Raw genomic sequence first — 18,413 nt, 5'->3', positions numbered from 1 at the left:
ATTGTGTGGCTGTACAGTATATATTTGGTTTTGCTAAGTGTTTGCTGTTGTTGTTGTTAAATAAAGATAATGTTGGGAAAATAAGAGTTTCAGGGTGAAGTGTGTCCTTTCTTGTCTCCTGTCTGTAAATCCGAGCCATCACTTTCGAATGAAAGCTCAGAAGTTTTGTTTTTGGACGGAGCAGGTTTGTTTCCCTCTGTCTGTCAGTCATTGGGATGTTTCTGGTCATTCTAAAATGTGTGTCACACACCGAAAAATGCAGAGAATTGCAGAGTGAGACATTTTCCGGAAATGCACCTGCTAGCTCTCAGAGTAGGAGGAATAAAATACCTCAGCAATCACTAATTATTAGCACACGAGTGTGGAGAGACTTACAATCATGAATAGTTTTATGTTGTCTTGCTAACTGGGACATTAAAAACGTACGACAGGTCCTTTGAATGGCTGCTCACACGTCTTGGCTGTGTTTGGCACGAGTGAACTCTGACCTCTCCCACAATCAAGGTTGGGTAGGTTTACTTTGAAATGTAATCCAAAAGTAATCAGATTGCAAGTAATCCAAATGTAAGTACATACATACATGTAATCCACATGTATTCTTTCAAAGTAATCCTACCCAACCTTGCCCACAATACAGTGGTCACCCAAGACACTGAGATGGTTTACACAGGAACAACAAGCTAAAATATTGGCTCAGAAGAGATTATCCGAAGCTTTGCTTCTTCAAACCTTTCCGGAGAAACAAGTGAGACATTGTCTACTCCTCCATGTTGTCTGCAGTAAGTGTGGCTGAATCTCTAGAGAGTTCGTCCAAGGATTCATCAACTGACATGTCTGAGTTAGAAACTTAGAAAATTTGTTATATTAATACAACCCCTGGTAAAAAATTATGGAATCACCGGCCTCGGAGGATGTTCATTCAGTTGTTTAATTTTGTAGAAAAAAAGCAGATCACAGACATGACACAAAACTAAAGTCATTTCAAATGGCAACTTTCTGGCTTTAAGATTGTGGCAGTCAGTAACGGTTACTTTTTTAGACCAAGCAGAGGAAAAAAATATGGAATCACTCAATTCTGAGGAAAAAATTATGGAATCACCCTGTAAATTTTCATCCCCAAAACTAACACCTGCATCATATCAGATCTGCTCGTTAGTCTGCATCTAAAAAGGAGTGAACACACCTTGGAGAGCTGTTGCACCAAGTGGACTGACATGAATCATGGCTCCAACACGAGCGATGTCAATTGAAACAAAGGAGAGGATTATCAAACTCTTAAAAGAGAGTAAATCATCACGCAATGTTGCAAAAGATGTTGGTTGTTCACAGTCAGCTGTGTCTAAACTCTGGACCAAATACAAACAACATGGGAAGGTTGTTAAAGGCAAACATACTGGTAGACCAAGGAAGACATCAAAGCGTCAAGACAGAAAACTTAAAGCAATATGTCTCAAAAATCGAAAAATGTACAACAAAACAAATGAGGAACGAATGGGAGGAAACTGGAGTCAACGTCTGTGACCGAACTGTAAGAAACCGCCTAAAGGAAATGGGATTTACATACAGAAAAGCTAAACGAAAGGCATCATTAACACCTAAACAGAAAAAAACAAGGTTACAATGGGCTAAGGAAAAGCAATTGTGGACTGTGGATGACTGAATGAAAGTCATATTCAGTGATGAATCTCGAATCTGCATTGGGCAAGGTGATGATGCTGGAACTTTTGTTTGGTGCCTTTCCAATGAGATTTATAAAGATGACTGCCTGAAGAGAACATGTAAATTTCCACAGTCATTGATGATATGGGGCTGCATGTCAGGTAAAGGCACTGGAGAGATGGCTGTCATTACATCATCAATAAATGCACAAGTTTATGTTGATATTTTGGACAATTGAAAGGATGTTTGGGGATGATGAAATCATTTTTCAAGATGATAATGCATCTTGCCATAGAGCAAAAACTGCAAAAACATTCCTTGCAAAAAGACACATAGGGTCAATGTCATGGCATAGGGTCAATGCCAATGAGCAGATCTGATTTGATGCAGGTGTTAATTTGGGGGATGAAAATTTACAGGGTGATTCCATAATTTTTTCCTCAGAATTGAGTGATTCCATATTTTTTTCCTCTGCTTGGTCTAAAAAAGTAACCGTTACTGACTGCCACAATCTTTTTTTTCTTGATTTCTTATAGTGTTTCTTAAAGCCAGAAAGTTGCCATTTGAAATGACTTTAGTTTTGTGTCATGTCTGTGATCTGCTTTTTTTCTACAAAATTAAACAACTGAATGAACATCCTCTGAGGCCGGTGATTCCATAATTTTTGCCAGGGGTTGTAAAACTGATGATATAAACAGTTTGAAATAATCAGAGGTCTCTAATTTTGAAGGTGGGGGTGTCAAAACAAAGCCTTAGAAGCCACAGATTTTGCTACAAATATAATTAGGGAAAGATTCTATAGCCTATCTGAATTTTTAATAATTTTTTAAATCCAGCTAAATGAATATGATTAAATATGATAAAGGTTAGAACAGCAAGTCCTCCTTAGCTACTGGTGGTGAGAACATCCTTTTGTCATTTTTTCATATAAAGTTAAATGAAATTTTTATCAAGTTGTGAACATATTAGGCTTATAAGGTTTATTTTTTCATACAAAGTTAAATAAAATTTCATCATGTGAACATATATTTAACCTGCGGTTAGATTTTTTTCTTAAACCTGCGGCTGCAGCAGTTATCATGGCAGCACGCAGCAGATCACGGGATTCGTATGTAGGCGGGTTCAACGATTTGATTTGTCGAGTTTTACGCAAGCTGTTACTTGGTTGGTGAGTTCTGTTATCGATCATACTTTGTAGAGTTTGATTGGGTGCTCATTTGTTTCCGTGTCTGCAATAAGCCTTTTTTTTCCCTTCCTTTTCGTCCTTCCAGTTGAATTAATCGCTTGGTTCTTACGCCTGTGTGTTAGCGGCTCTGTTAGTATAGGCAGAACATGGATGACTTCGATATGCTGAACGCTCCTGCCGCCGGTAATGGTGTGGGCTCGGAAGAAGACCCAGCTGCGGCTTTTCTGGCCCAGCAGGAGAGCGATATTGCGGGGATTGAAAACGACGAAGGTTTCAGCATCCTGGACAGCGGAGAGATTCCTTCGTCTCTGGGAGACTCAAACGGTTCGTAGCCTGAGACACTTGTTTAACTAGTTAATAAATGTTAGTTAGCCGTCAGTGGATAGTAAGTTTTGTTATTATACATTTGTGCCTATGTCTTTGTACTCGTGCTCAGTTAGTCTGCTTGCTAAGGCTTTGCTAATGTCTTGTGCAAATTGCTTCGGACGCGGTTCCGAAAAACAAACGGATGGATTACAGTGTTTTATTCAAGTTTTCGTTAGGTTTTAAAAACGACCGAGACGTTTCTATGTAATCTTCTTGCTGGCAGCTGAAGCTATCGAAAGAGACCGATTAAGGGCAGAAATGTTAATTTATTGCCTATAAAATACCCGGATAGTGAAATGCTAATTGATTCTACAAAGTACAACAGTGGCCAGAAATAACAAAACTAAGCAGTTCCCTCCTAGTTTGTTTTTTGCTTGCCTGATCCATTTCTATCTCTTTTTTTCTAGATGGTGCTATCAACGGAGACCTTCATGGGGTAATAATTTAACCCAATCCCATTGTCACCCTTTTTTTGGTGTGCTATTCGTATTATTTGGGTCGTGGCAACATCACTTCCGGTTTGCTTCTGTGTCAGGTCAGTCACTGACGTGACAACAAGCAGCTGGTGACAAGTTTTACCATTCACACTATTGAGATATCCCATAATGCCTTGCTTGCCAGAGAGGCACTGCAATCAAAACATTCGGCGCTTTAACGTTTCTCATAATTCTCCTGTCGGCCCCCTGAGCTTCCCAGAATGCACTGCAGCACCAGTAGAGTTCCAGCATCTCACAGTGCATGTAAATTATGGCTAGCGAGGATGTGGATGGCATTGATCCAAGCATATGTTTCCAACATCACAATATGATTTTATATTGCGTAAATAACCTTGAAATTGGATGGGATTATTTATTTATTTTTCTTTGCACAGTAAGACAAAAGCTTCACTCCTAAGATATATATATATTTTTTTTTCTGTTACAAAAAGCTCCAGCTTCCTTTTCCTGTGCTGTCATTGCAACATTACTGCTTTTTGCATTGTCAGGGCTTATTTCTAGCAGCAGGAGAAGCTATTGGTGGAAAAAAAAAAACACTAGATTACAATAATTTTGGGAAGGGGGGCTTGTTGCATTAATCTTAATTTTCTGAAGTGGATGAGTGACAGCTAATGCAAGGAAGTGAATTTGATAGCTGATTTTACAGTGAACAAAACCAAAAGGTAAGTACACGAAGTGATATATTTATGTCTGTATTATTCTTATTTATGTATGTTGTTCATCAGGAAAGCAATGGCCCATCAGATGCCTATGCAGCAATTTCTAATGCTGACCGACTGCAGGCTGAACCTGAAAGCCTGCGCAAGTGGAGGGAGGAACAGAGAGAGAGGCTGGAGATACTGGGTAAGCACAGGTCTAAATTTGGTCTTTTTTTTAAGAGAACGGTGCATCTTTTTATTCCTATAATAATGATGGTTACTTTTGTCACATGATGCATTGCCCCAGAAATAATGATTAAAAAATTATTTCATCCCTGGGTTGTCACAGCAGATCCGGGCCTGTATTTATTAGGCGTTGCAAGGTGCCATTTCTGTCTTAAGTGCTGAGAATTCCAAACATTTTCTGCTACTTTAAAACTTATATATGAAAGCAAGTTATCAATTTTCATAAAGCAAAAATCAAGATTACTCTCTGTTATTGAAGACAGCTTGAGAGCTCTCTCAAGTGGTTAGAAGTTGCCAGTAAGGAACTTCTACTTCATGGTAGTCACACAAGAAATACATTTATGGTACTGGTGCTAAAGTTAAGGAAGAGTTCAGTGGACCTCAGGGATTATAATATACCAACTTCAGCAATCTATATTATAATAGGCAAGTGGCCTCTCTGTGTGTGCATGTGTATGGCTTGCGATCACGCAAAAACGTGGAGAGCTGACTTTTGCTGTTTATGTATTTTTGGTCAAGGACAGGGGCGTACTATGTACCCAGGGCCCTGGGTACATAGTACCATGGGTAATATTGAAAGATCTCTGAGGGCCCTTCCCGCCCCTGCACAGTTGTACAATGGTTTAGTCCAGGCACACAGGCAACACCCCCCCCCCCACACACACCCCAAATGTGGGATCTGACAGAAAGAGGAGGTGTTTAGTACTGCTGAAACAACTAATCGATTATTAAAATAGTTGTCAACTAATTTAGTCATCAGTTAGTTGTTAAATAACTTTGTTTTACCGCAAATGTTTCGTGTCTTCCATATAAATCAACCGTTTCTGCAGCACGGCTTTGCTTTGAACCTTGAACCAATCGAAGCAGTGATTCACAGATCGAAGCAGTGATTTGATGGTGCTTTTTTGATTCAGTGTTTTATTTTGCTTAGTCTTAATTTTCCCCACTAAAACCCCAAAAAGCATATGTCTGTGAGTAACATTTACCTTTTTATGTTAATCTGACCTATTATGGTCTTCTGAAACAGTTGATAGATGTATTTTATAACTTAAAAACGGGACCTATGCTGACGCGTTAGCATGTCTATGGCGTTTACAATGTTGAAGAAAAGCATTAAGTAGTGATGGGATGAACAACACTGGTGCGTCAACACTGTGCTGAGCACACAAGAGTGAAACTCCGTATTGGTGCGTGTATCGCTTTAAGACAAAATCACGTGACCGTTACAGGAACTATGTCGTTCGACTGCGCCATGCCAAATTGTGTTTATAAGGAAACTGTATCGACATGTTGCAGATTTGTTGGATGGAGTTTTGCTGGTGGATTTTTGCTTGCCCTCACCTTGTTCCACTGACTTCATGGTTCGTTCAAAGACGTTTCCCCAGTCTGGAATAATTTTGATCTTTTGACACCAGATAAGATAACATATGTTTGTACTCCTTTACAATACTGGAAGAATAACCAGAAAACATATCCACACCTTTATCAACTCGCACTGAAATGTTTATGCTCACCATCTTCATCTGTACCTTGTGAAAGAGTTTTTTTCTAAGGCAGGTGAACTGGTGTGTAAGAGGAGAAATCGCCTTGGAGCAAAGACACTTCAGAAACATTTGTTCCTCAATAAAAATGCATAAATGAATCTACTTTTAGTCTTTTATTTCATATGCTTTAACACTTAAGATAACAAATTGCTATACATAAGTTACAAATTTTAACTCTGACTTTTATTACAGACAAATTTGCTATATTTTACAAACCAACTCAGTTTAGCATTTACACAAACAGGGTTTTAAGAATCAGAAGAAGTTTATTGCCATTGCCAATGAACAGGATTCACAGACTAGGAATTTGCTTCGATATAATGGTGCAACATTAAACAGAGCAATATAAAATGCTAAGATAAAATATACAATATGTGCCAAGATAAGACAAAATATAAGATAAAAAATGACATGAAATATGAAAGGCTGTGTGCAACAGAAAGAAAGAGGAACAGAAATAAACAGTGCAGTGGGAGGAGTGCAATTAAAACCCAAGTACATTGTCTAAAGTGACAGAGTTAAGGTTAAGATGACTGAGTTATGAGGAGTTCATGAATCTAACGGCAGAGGGGAAGAAACTGTTCTGGTCCGGATGGACCGTAGCCTCCTGCCCGAGGGGAGTGGTTTGAATAGACTGTGTGCAGGGTGAGAAGGGTCGGCTGTGATCCGACCTGCTCGGCCCAGAGTCCTGGAGACGTGCAGGTCGTGGAGAGATGGAAGGCTACAGCCGATCACCTTCTCAACAGAGGCCACAACGCGCTGCAGTCTGTCTGTCCCTGGCTGTAGCCCTGGCGTACCGCACCGTGATGGAGGAGCAGAGGATGGACTCGATGATGGCCGTGTAGAACTGCACCATCAGCTGGACAGGCAGCTTGGCCTTCTTCAGCTGCCGCAGGAAGTACATCCTCTGCTGGGCCTTCTTGATGAGGGAGCTGATGGTTGACTCCCACTTGAGGTCCTGGGTGATGGTGGTGCCAAGGAAGCGGCGATGGGGCTGTTGGTGAGGGCGAGGGAGGGCGGGGGGCAAATTTTAAAGCAAATTTTAAACTCTTATCATGAACAGCTTAACTCGACACACAAATTGAGCACATGAAATTATGCAATGATGAGATTATATTTTAAATAGAGGACTGGCGATTAACTATTTCACAGGCTGATGCTGCTTTTGCAGCACGTTAGCTTTTCCATCTTTTCATTTTATTTACCTGCAATGATTTTATAACTACTGCAGGGGTCACTATTGAGCGACCAACTGTCAATACAGTGCCGACAGTTTGTGTAGTGTGTCAATGTATCATCATCCCTTCACTAGCATTAAGCTCTTGCAGCATTTGTTGTCGTAAGAGTCTCAAATGTATTACAAATTGTAATATTTTATTCATTTATTTGTATTTATATAGTAATAATAATAGAAACAACAACAATAATAGTAATAATAACTAATAATGCCACAATACAGTTTTAGAGAAATGGACAAAAAGAATCTGATAAAACAAAACAGAAAAGATTAAACCAACTAACAATGAACATAAATATAGAAATAACTGTTTCCTGTGAACACCGAGTGACTCAAACCTCCACTGCATCCCTGTTTTATTAAGTTTAATGACAATTTGTTTCGGTCAAACCACATCTAAGCTGTTTTTACACAAGAAAAAAATAAAATGCAGTAAACTGCACATTTTTGTCTTTTTCATGAAAATATCTTATTAAATATAACACATTACACTTCCATCAGGCCTTTAAAATACTTTCGTGGACTCTTGCTGTATTATGTTGTCAGTGGTTGAGATAGTTGCTGTAGGCATCTAAACCTGATAGAAATCTCTTTGTGGAGTGTCGGTGATGATGTATGTGCAAAATAAAACAAAACACTACTCCAGGTATGTTTTTGACGAGAATACGAGGTCTGTTGGAAAAGTATCCGACCTTTTTAATTTTTTTTCAAAAACCATATGGATTTGAGTCACGTGTGATTGCATCAGACAAGCTTGAACCTTTGTGCGCATGCGTGAGTTTTTTCACGCCTGTCAGTTGCGTCATTTGCCTGTGAGCAGGCTTTGTGTGAGCACTGGTCCACCCTCTCGTCGTTTTTTTTTTTTTATTGCGAATAAATGTCTGAACGATTTGGAGCTTTGCTGCATTAATTTTTTTCCAGAAACTGTGAGAGACCTCCATGTGGACACCGTTCGGAAAATTAATATGGCTTTCAGGGACGATTTTATGGGGATTATACAGATTAAGTGTTACTGCCGCTTTAAGGATGGCCCACAACTGCTGAGAGCACGGCGCGCTTCCAGCGCCGATAGACATGCTCAGATCCCGCTGAAACAACCAGATCGTTTCCAACATGAAGGCTTTGTTGATCCGGGACCTTGTCTGACTTTGACAAAAAGGCAGAAGTCGTGGACATCAGCACTTTTTCGGCACATTCCACTGTTACAGGAGTTTTTTCATGGAAAGAAAAGCGGAGGGACGCGCCACGGAGCCGTTCATTACGCGGGACAAAACCACCTCGGTGTTGGTCTCACAGGACGGCTTTCAGGTAGATTTCAGATGGATTCCGGTTGCTTTTCAGTCGTGTGATTATCCGATTGTGATTGCGCATGAGCTGGACATGCCCGAACATGTCCTGGAAGGCTTCATTACGGCGTTGCTTTGCGCCATGCGGCTCCTCTTTCCATGATAAAAACCCCTGTAACAGTGGAATGTGCCGTTCAATTCTAAACTGGACGCTGTCTTGATCCGATATGTCGTCTGACTAGCACAGGAATTGTGAAAAGACGTGGCGCAAAGCAACCCCATGATGAAGCCTTCCAGGACGTGTTCGGGCATGTCCAGCTCATGCACAATCACAATCGGATAATCACACAACTGAAAAGCAACCGGAATCCACCTGAAAGCCGTCCTGTGAGACCAACACCGAGGTGGTTTTGTCCCGCGTAATGAACGGCTCCGTGGCACGTCCCTCCGCTTTTCTTTCCATGAAAAAAACTCCTGTAACAGTGGAATGTGCTGAAAAAGTGCTGATGTCCACGACTTCTGCCTTTTTGTGAAAGTCAGACGAGGTCCTGGATCAACAAAGCCTTCACGTTGGAAATGATCTGGTTGTTTCAGCGGGGTCTGAGCATGTCGATCGGCGCTGGGAGCGCGCCGCGCTCTCAGCAGTTGTGGGCCGTCCTTAAAGCGGCAGTAACACTACTTAATCTGTATAATCCCCATAAAATCATCCCTGAAAGCCATATTAATTTTCCGAACGGTGTCCACCTGGAGGTCTCTCACAGTTTCTGGAAAAAAATTGATGCAGCAAAGCTCCAAATCGTTCAGACATTTATTCGCAATAAAAAAATGACGAGAGGGGTGGACCAGTGCTCACACAAAGCCTGCTCACAGGCGAATGACGCAACCGACAGGCGTGAAAAAACTCACGCATGCGCACGAAGGTTCAAGCTTGGCTGATGCAAGCGCACATGATTCAAATCCATATAGTTTTTGAAAAAAACAAAAAGGTCGGATACTTTTCTAACAGACCTCTTATAATATAACTTTGTTACAAGGTCAAACGTTGATGTTGTGTGACAAAGTCCTTTTAATAATAACTCAAAGAAATAATGGCAAAACTTGCATGTAAGTTTCAAAAAAAAAAAAAAGATTAATCGAAAAAATAATCGACCGATGAACTGATTAGTAAAATAATCATTAGTTGCAGCCCTAGTGTTCAGACTGAAATAAAATGTCTTTCCTAAAAAATCAAAGTCCGGATTTCAAAAAAGAAGAGAAAAAGGACAGGGAAAGAAAACTAAATGAGGGAAAGCAGCTGCTGACCAAATTCTTTGAAAAGAGAGGTGATCTTGAAAGCTAGCTATATTGAGTTGGGGGGTCTAGGGGACCAAATTGCACCATTTTCTAGGAAAAAGGGTGCGATTTGGTGCATTTTCACAGATGGGAATGGTGCACTATGGTGCATTCCTGTGCATTTTAACAGATGGGAATGCACCAAATTGCACCATTTTTCTAAAAAATGGTGCAATTTGGTCCCCCAGACTCCCCAACTCTATTGCTCCCCCAACTTTAAAAAGGGTTCTGACTCCCAGGTGTGATCTAAGGTATACATGATTTAGACCTGGTTTGACTACGCATTAGAAATTTGGTGTCTGCGTTAATAAAGAAGAACATAACAGTGGGGGGGGGGTCCTTCAATATGGCTAGTACCTAGGGCCCAGAATTTGATGCTACGCCCCTGGTTAAGGATAAATGCTGCGAAAAATTAAAGTTGATAGGACAAATATTTTTGGAGATAATTGCAATTTTAGTAAACCAATAAATAATGGATATTGTACTGCAATGTACCATGGGAGTTTGGGGTTTAAAATGTTATGGATCCTGTTAGTTTAATGGTGGTGTTAGTGTTATTGGTATATTGTGTTTTTGTAGTTCAATTGGTTTAGTCAGTTTAGATAAGTATTATACTGCTGTTAAACCCCTTTTACACCGGGATAACGTAGCATTGCATAATGCAGTTTATCACATTGCAACAAAAATCTGCCCTATACTCGTAAACCAGCCCTCATGAGATACAAGAAAAAAATAGGGTTGATAAATAATTCACTTTTCCTATCAGTTTTACTGCTCTGGAATCAATAAAATCAGGGTGATACAAAAAAAGAAATACCAGGTTTTGTATCGCCCCGCTTTTCATCCAATCAGGAGCCACCATTTCTCGCCCCACCAATGACACACCCCCATTTTGTGTTATCCTGGTGACAAGTGTAGGATCCTGATACACGATCCATATCATTTCATTCAACCAAGATGTCTGATCAAGGTGAGAGACTTTTAGTTTCCCTCGCAGGGAAAATTCTACAACTTGAGTCCCATACTGAAGTTGTGAGACATCAGTGAAGAGGACACTCGCGACTTTATAGAGAGACATAAGAACATTCCATAATTTACATATTTTTATGATTTACCTGTTATTCATTCTACACGATTCATGTGTATAATTATTGTTCATTTTTGTTGTAATATGTGATAAATATCTTATTACATGTCTGTTTATGTATCATGCCCCTCGTATCTGTATCAGCCTGAGTCCGAAATAAGGTATACATACTGACTGCACCGACCTTATGCAGCCCTACACAAAAAATCCTTTTAGGTTTTTTATCAGTACATACCTGCATTGCTAGATTTTATTCATCCCACTGGACTCTGCTGAACTTTGTTGGCAGTGAAGCTTCAAAGCCACAGAAGAAAAAGAGGTAGGTCAAAACCATAGAAGTAGTGGCGGGCCAAAGACCCCCCCCCGCGTGCGCGCGTAACATACGCAGCCATTCCTGCATATGTTGCGCAACGCAGTGCAACTCTATGCAGGCCTGGTGTGCAAGAGGCTTTAGCATGAGTGACTTGAGTGTTAGGTTGGCACCATGAGTGAAATGTGTAGTGTTTTTAATATCTTCCGTGACCGTCTCTTTGTCAAATGAAAAGCACCTGCATACAGCAGGATGCAGAAAAAACACAGCTGTGCATGCGTGCAATTTTAACCATGCACAAACTGAGAGAGCTGACATTTGCCATTTGGGTCAAGGATGAACGGTGCCAAAACCTAACATTGATAGAACTAATATTTTTTTGTAGAAGCTACATACACTCAACAAAAATATAAACGCAACACTTTTGGTTTTGCTCCCATTTTGTATGAGATGAACTCAGATCTAAAACTTTTTCCACATACACAATATCACCATTTCCCTCAAATACTGTTCACAAACCAGTCTAAATCTGTGATAGTGAGCACTTCTCCTTTGCTGAGATAATCCATCCCACCTCACAGGTGTGCCATATCAAGATGCTGATTAGACACCATGATTAGTGCACAGGTGTGCCTTAGACTGTCCACAATAAAAGGCCACTCTGAAAGGTGCAGTTTTGTTTTATTGGGGAGGGATACCAGTCAGTATCTGGTGTGACCACCATTTGCCTCATGCAGTGCAACACATCTCCTTCGCATAGAGTTGATCAGGTTGTCAATTGTGGCCTGTGGAATGTTGGTCCACTCCTCTTCAATGGCTGTGCGAAGTTGCTGGATATTGGCAGGAACTGGTACACGCTGTCGTATACGCCGGTCCAGAGCATCCCAAACATGCTCAATGGGTGACATGTCCGGTGAGTATGCCGGCCATGCAAGAACTGGGACATTTTCAGCTTCCAAGAATTGTGTACAGATCCTTGCAACATGGGGCCGTGCATTATCCTGCTTCAACATGAGGTGATGTTCTTGGATGTATCTTGGATGGGCCTCAGGATCTCGTCACGGTATCTCTGTGCATTCAAAATGCCATCAATAAAATGCACCTGTGTTCTTCGTCCATAACAGATGCCTGCCCATACCATAACCCCACCGCCACCATGGGCCACTCGATCCCCAACATTGACATCAGAAAACCGCTCACCCACACGATGCCACACACGCTGTCTGTCATCTGCCCTGAACAGTGTGAACCGGGATTCATCTGTGAAGAGAACACCTCTCCAATGTGCCAAACGCCGGCGAATGTGAGCATTTGCCCACTAAAGTCGGTTACGACGACGAACTGGAGTCAGGTCGAGACCCCGATGAGGACGACAAGCATGCAGATGAGCTTCCCTGAGATGGTTTCTGACAGTTTGTGCAGAAATTCTTTGGTTATGCAAACCGATTGTTTCAGCAGCTGTCCGAGTGGCTGGTCTCAGACGATCTTGGAGGTGAACATGCTGGATGTGGAGGTCCTGGGCTGGTGTGGTTACACGTGGTCTGCGGTTGTGAGGCTGGTTGGATGTACTGCCAAATTCTCTGAAACGCCTTTGGAGACAGCTTATGGTAGAGAAATGAACATTCAATACACGAGCAACAGCTCTGGTTGACATTCCTGCTGTCAGCATGCCAATTGCATGCTCCCTCAAATCTTGCGACATCTGTGGCATTGTGCTGTGTGATAAAACTGCACCTTTTAGAGTGGCCTTTTATTGTGGGCAGTCTAAGGCACACCTGTGCACTAATCAGCATCTTGATATGGCACACCTGTGAGGTGGGATGGATTATCTCAGCAAAGGAGAAGTGCTCACTATCACAGATTTAGACTGGTTTGTGAACAATATTTGAGGGAAATGGTGATATTGTGTATGTGGAAAAAGTTTTAGATCTTTGAGTTCATCTCATACAAAATGGGAGCAAAACCAAAAGTGTTGCGTTTATATTTTTGTTGAGTGTATATTAGCTAACAACACTGAACAATGAGCAGTAATACAACCCCTGGCAATAATTATGGAATCCCCGGCCTCGGAGGATGTTCATTCAGTTGTTTTAATTTTGTAGAAAAAAAGCAGATCACAGACATGACACAAAACTAATTTCAAATGGCAACTTCCTGGCTTTAAGAAACACTATAAGAAATCAAGAAAAAATAATTGTGGCAGTCAGTAAGGGTTACTTTTTTAGATCAAGCAGAGGGGAAAAAATATGGACTCACTCAATTCTGAGGAATAAATTATGGAATCACCCTGTAAATTTTCATCCCCAAAACTAACACCTGCATCAAATCAGATCTGCTCGTTAGTCTGCATCTAAAAAGGAGTGACCACACCTTGGAGAGCTGTTGCACCAAGTGGACTGACATGAATCAAGGCTCCAACACGAGAGATGTCAATTGAAACAAAGGAGAGGATTATCAAACTCTTAAGAGGGTAAATCATCACGCAATGTTGCAAAAGATGTTGGTTGTTCAGTCAGCTGTGTCTAAACTCTGGACCAAATACAAACATGGGAAGGTTGTTAAAGGCAAACATACTGGTAGACCAAGGAAGACATCAAAGCGTCAAGACAGAAAACTTAAAGCAATATGTCTCAAAAATCGAAAATGCACAACAAAACAAATGAGGAACGAATGGGAGGAAACTGGAGTCAACGTCTGTGACCGAACTGTAAGAAACCGCCTAAGGGAAATGGGATTTACATATAGAAAAGCTAAACAAAAGCCATCATTAACACCTAAACACAAAAAAACAAGGTTACAGTGGGCTAAGGAAAAGCAATCGTGGACTGTGGATGACTGGATGAAAGTCATATTCAGTGATGAATCTCGAATCTGCATTGGGCAAGGTGATGATGCTTGAACTTTTGTTTGGTGCCGTTCCAATGAGATTTATAAAGATGACTGCCTGAAGAGAACGTAAATTTCCACAGTCATTGATGGTATGGGGCTGCATGTCAGGTAAAGGCACTGGGGAGATGGCTGTCATTACATCATCAATAAATGCACAAGTTTACGTTGATATTTTGGACACTTTTCTTATCCCATCAATTGAAAGGATGTTTGGGGATGATATCATTTTTCAAGGTGATAATGCATCTTGCCATAGAGCAAAAACTGTGACAACATTCCTTGCAAAAAGACACATAGGGTCAATGTCATGGCCTGCAAATAGTCCGGATCGTAATCCAATTGAAAATCTTTGGTGGAAGTTGAAGAAAATGGTCCATGACAAGGCTCCAACCTGCAAAGCTGATCTGGCAACAGCAATCAGAGAAAGTTGGAGCCAGATTGATGAAGAGTACTGTTTGTCACTCATTAAGTCCATGCCTCAGAGACTGCAAGCTGTTATAAAAGCCAGAGGTGGTGCAACAAAATACTAGTGATGTGTTGGAGCGTTCTTGTTTTTCATGATTCCATAATTTTTTCCTCCGAATTGAGTGATTCCATATTTTTTTTCCCTCTGCTTGGTCTAAAAAAGTAACCGTTACTGACTGCCACAATTATTTTTCCTGATTTCTTATAGTGTTTCTTAAAGCCAGAAAGTTGCCATTTGAAATGACTTTAGTTTTGTGTCATGTCTGTGATCTGCTTTTTTTTCTACAAAATTAAACAACTGAATGAACATCCTCCGAGGCCGGTGATTCCATAATTTTTGCCAGGGGTTGTATTTACTTTCTGGACTCGCATGCCAATCCAGCAGCGTCGGTGAATCGTCTATATTGTTGAAAGCATTAATGTATGATTTTATTTAGTAAGTACATAATATAATTGTAAATATGTTAAAAATACATGGATGACACAAGAAAATGAAAACTTACTTCCATTGTGGTCCATTTAAAAATCAAAAGACAAAAAATAGAAATATAGTATGTATATGATAAAAAGAACCTAAACAAGTTTATAAATTAAGACAGTAAACTAAAATTGCATAATTAACAGGAAATAAAAGGGTTGAGTTCTTCTAAAAACTGTTGAGTTGTAATGTCTAAGGTTCTAAAAACATTCTGGAATCACACACCATTCCAACTCATTATAGAAACTGCACAATTTATTACCACCCTTGAAAAATATCAACAATTTTACAAACACTACCCAATCTAGCGCCCGTGGATCCCCATGGGCAACGCACAAGTTATAGTTGTGCTTTATTTATTGTAATACGAGCATGTCTGGTGGCACCTCCTGAGCTTTAATGACAGTGAAATTTTTAACACATAGAGAAGATGAGAATGTAGTGGCTTGAAGGTTGTCTAAGTTGAAGCAATTTTTGACAAGCCTACATCTGGTCTTCAAGATGTCACGGGTTTAATAAAAGTTTAAGATTTGCTCACTCTGTAGCTTACACAGATTGTGCTCTGTGGTTGTTTTTGTCCTCCATCTGCTTCTGCTTTTCAACATCCTACCTCTGTCCACTCATTTCACTTTTCAGATGATAACTCCCGCAAGCAGGAGGTCGAGTGGAAGGAGAAGGCCAAGGTGGAACTGGAGGAATGGCATGCGAGGCAGAATGAACAGCTTGAGAAGACCAAAGCCAATAACAGGTAGTGTAACTTTTATTTTTGATTGCCTCTGGGGAACGCAGGGGAGGGTGGTGCCATCAGTGGTAAATAATTTCAGGGTTATAACAAATCATGCAGTAAGCATTTGTAAAGATTATGATTACATGTATGTGTCACAGCAATGACCAGCGAGAGTCCACTGATGTGTGCTGTGGAGTTTGTCACTGCACCTTCTAACAATAATGCAATTGAAAATTTAAACAATGAAAAATTCCCTTAAACTTTTCAACAAGGTATTTTTCCAAACTGAGTGCTGTAGTGTAACCAGCAGGAGACCATTGATGTGCTCAGTGAATTTGTTGACGCCACACCTTATACCAATGAATTTATTAAATATTTTTCTGGTGTCTTTTTGTTTTTGCACTTTGTAGACGGTCCCTGCACTCACGTTTTCAGCTGCCTGGTCATTCAGATCAATATTATTTTTCCAGCTCAGAGGATGGCTCATATGGATAAAAATAAGGTTGCAGCCGTTGTCTACTTTCCTGAGGATTTTTGCGGTGATAGTTTGTGATCAAGATTTCCTGGAGTAATTGATCCATAAACTACTTAAACGGAAAAACAAAAATCATGAATGATTTTCACGTTTTGAGACCTGCGTTCACGCTTGGAGAGACTTTTTTTTTTTTTTTCTTCTCAGTATTCAGGATTTGTAGCTGATTCATGTTTCAAGAAAACTGCATGGAACAGTGACAATTTAGTCCTTAGAATTATAATAACTTGCACTTATTCTAAGTTTTCTTGGAATCTGTTGCAGGCCTTATATACAGAAATTAAATGAAGTTGACCACAGAAAATATGAAATATGGTTTCATAATGTCTGCAATGAAATGGAAGTAATAGTAAATCTAAGGATCACTGCTTTTTTGTGCATTTTCCATATAGTCCTAACTTTTTCTTAGAGTTGTATAATCCAATATCTATATTTTCTATTGGACAGTGTTACAAATTACCTATTAGAAGTTTGAATTGAAATGCCCACTATCTGGCAGGCACAGTTTTAAGACATAGATAACATACTAGAAGTGGAGACTGCACAGCTCACATCTCATAAATGTTGTATGTCAGGTGTCATGTAGCTCTCAATTGTTCTCCCAAATGTTTTTGCATGAAGACATTGATAGTTGCCTATTTACCACAGGCAAATATTATGTTTGAGACAATGCGGAAAAGTTCATAATTAACTATTTTTCTGCATGGTACTGCTGTGTAATGGCACTTAGGTTATTGTAGGAATCTATATGAAAACAAATGTACATAATATGAAAAACAGATGTGCATAATGATGTCATTATGGTTGACAAGTCAGTCAAGGACATGAATGTCATGATAATTGTGGCTTTTTAATCATTTGTCCACACTGGTCTTTTTGGTTAGAACAACTGTACAACACACATTTTGATTGGAAAAAAAAATCTTATGAAATAAGCATAGGGTCAACCATCGTACATCCAGCACGCCTCATTTGGTTGAATTTCCCTTAGCAAGTTTCTCCTTAGATGCTTGTGGTAGCCATTGATAAACTGATGACAGAATTGTGATTGGATGTTGGACTGGTCTTCTTGGCGCAATTGATTAGAGTTCAGTTAGTTTTGTTTTTGTTTTGGACCTCAGATACAGATATGTCACTTAGGGTGAAGGCCAGGAGTTTAGGGAGGCCATTCCAAAAGCTTAATGGTGGCATGCTTTGGTCCTTCCTTAACCAGCTTTGATGCCATATTCAATAGCATTCTAAATGCATTTTAAGCAACAAATATCTTGTAAAAAAATGTTTTGGTGACTCTCCTTTTTCTTGTTGGTGTATTAACTGTGTTTAGTGAAGGCTGTTTATGTGGACTTGACAATGTTGTATTTCATACAATTAAGAAAAATAAATAAAAAAACTAAAATTTGAAGTTTAGGCACTTGTGTAGCCATTATCAGTAAATGTCACTTAATGTATTTCCATGTGAGCTAGACTGTAAATTTGTCTGGAATTAAAAGGCTACTGGACCTCCACTGGCCTGCATACATTTAGAATGCTAACACTGTTACAGACTAAACGGCTATACAATGTAAGCCTATTGATCAGGTGAAAAAACCCTCACATTAAACTGTTTCTTGTCAACAAGGAACACTAGAAAATGTCATTAGAAGTGTCTGGTACTATAGAGAAAATCCTTATGGAGGTAAACGCAAACATTTACTTCAGTAACTGTAGTTCATGGGGGCAAGCAGGTTTTTGATACCACTTAAGGGGGTTAAACACTTACAGTCCAGCCACATTATACCATGGTTTCCACATACCCCAACATATAAAAAATCTAAAATGGAAATTCATGAAATTAGGTCTCTCTCGTGGCCCTGAAATGCCTCTAAAATGCTCAAAACCTATGGGCCCCCACCAGGGCTGATGCTTACTCCTGGACCCCGCTGAGGGCCTACGGT

General features: G+C 40.1%; 1 protein-coding gene across 3 annotated transcripts in view; it reads left to right on the top strand.

The window, feature by feature from the left end:
- The first annotated feature begins 2,870 nt into the window (after positions 1-2,870).
- The window catches only part of clta (clathrin, light chain A), a 41,808-nt gene continuing 26,265 nt past the window's right edge, over positions 2,871-18,413 (top strand). For 2 of the 3 annotated variants that reach the window (XM_034187682.1, XM_034187680.1), the window contains exons 1-4: positions 2,874-3,169; positions 3,619-3,647; positions 4,434-4,551; positions 15,857-15,968. In XM_034187682.1, the coding sequence (XP_034043573.1) occupies positions 2,992-3,169; positions 3,619-3,647; positions 4,434-4,551; positions 15,857-15,968 (437 nt within the window). In that variant the 5' untranslated portion in view covers positions 2,874-2,991. Of the gene's footprint in view, positions 3,170-3,618; positions 3,648-4,433; positions 4,552-15,856; positions 15,969-18,413 lie in introns of all 3 variants that reach the window. The other variant, XM_034187681.1, reaches the window with a different exon arrangement.

The sequence above is a fragment of the Thalassophryne amazonica genome, chromosome 15 (genome assembly GCF_902500255.1).
Source record: "Thalassophryne amazonica chromosome 15, fThaAma1.1, whole genome shotgun sequence".
Taxonomy (NCBI): Eukaryota; Metazoa; Chordata; class Actinopteri; order Batrachoidiformes; family Batrachoididae; genus Thalassophryne; species Thalassophryne amazonica.
Note: the sequence above shows the minus strand (reverse complement) of the source record. Positions and strands in the feature narration are given on the sequence as shown.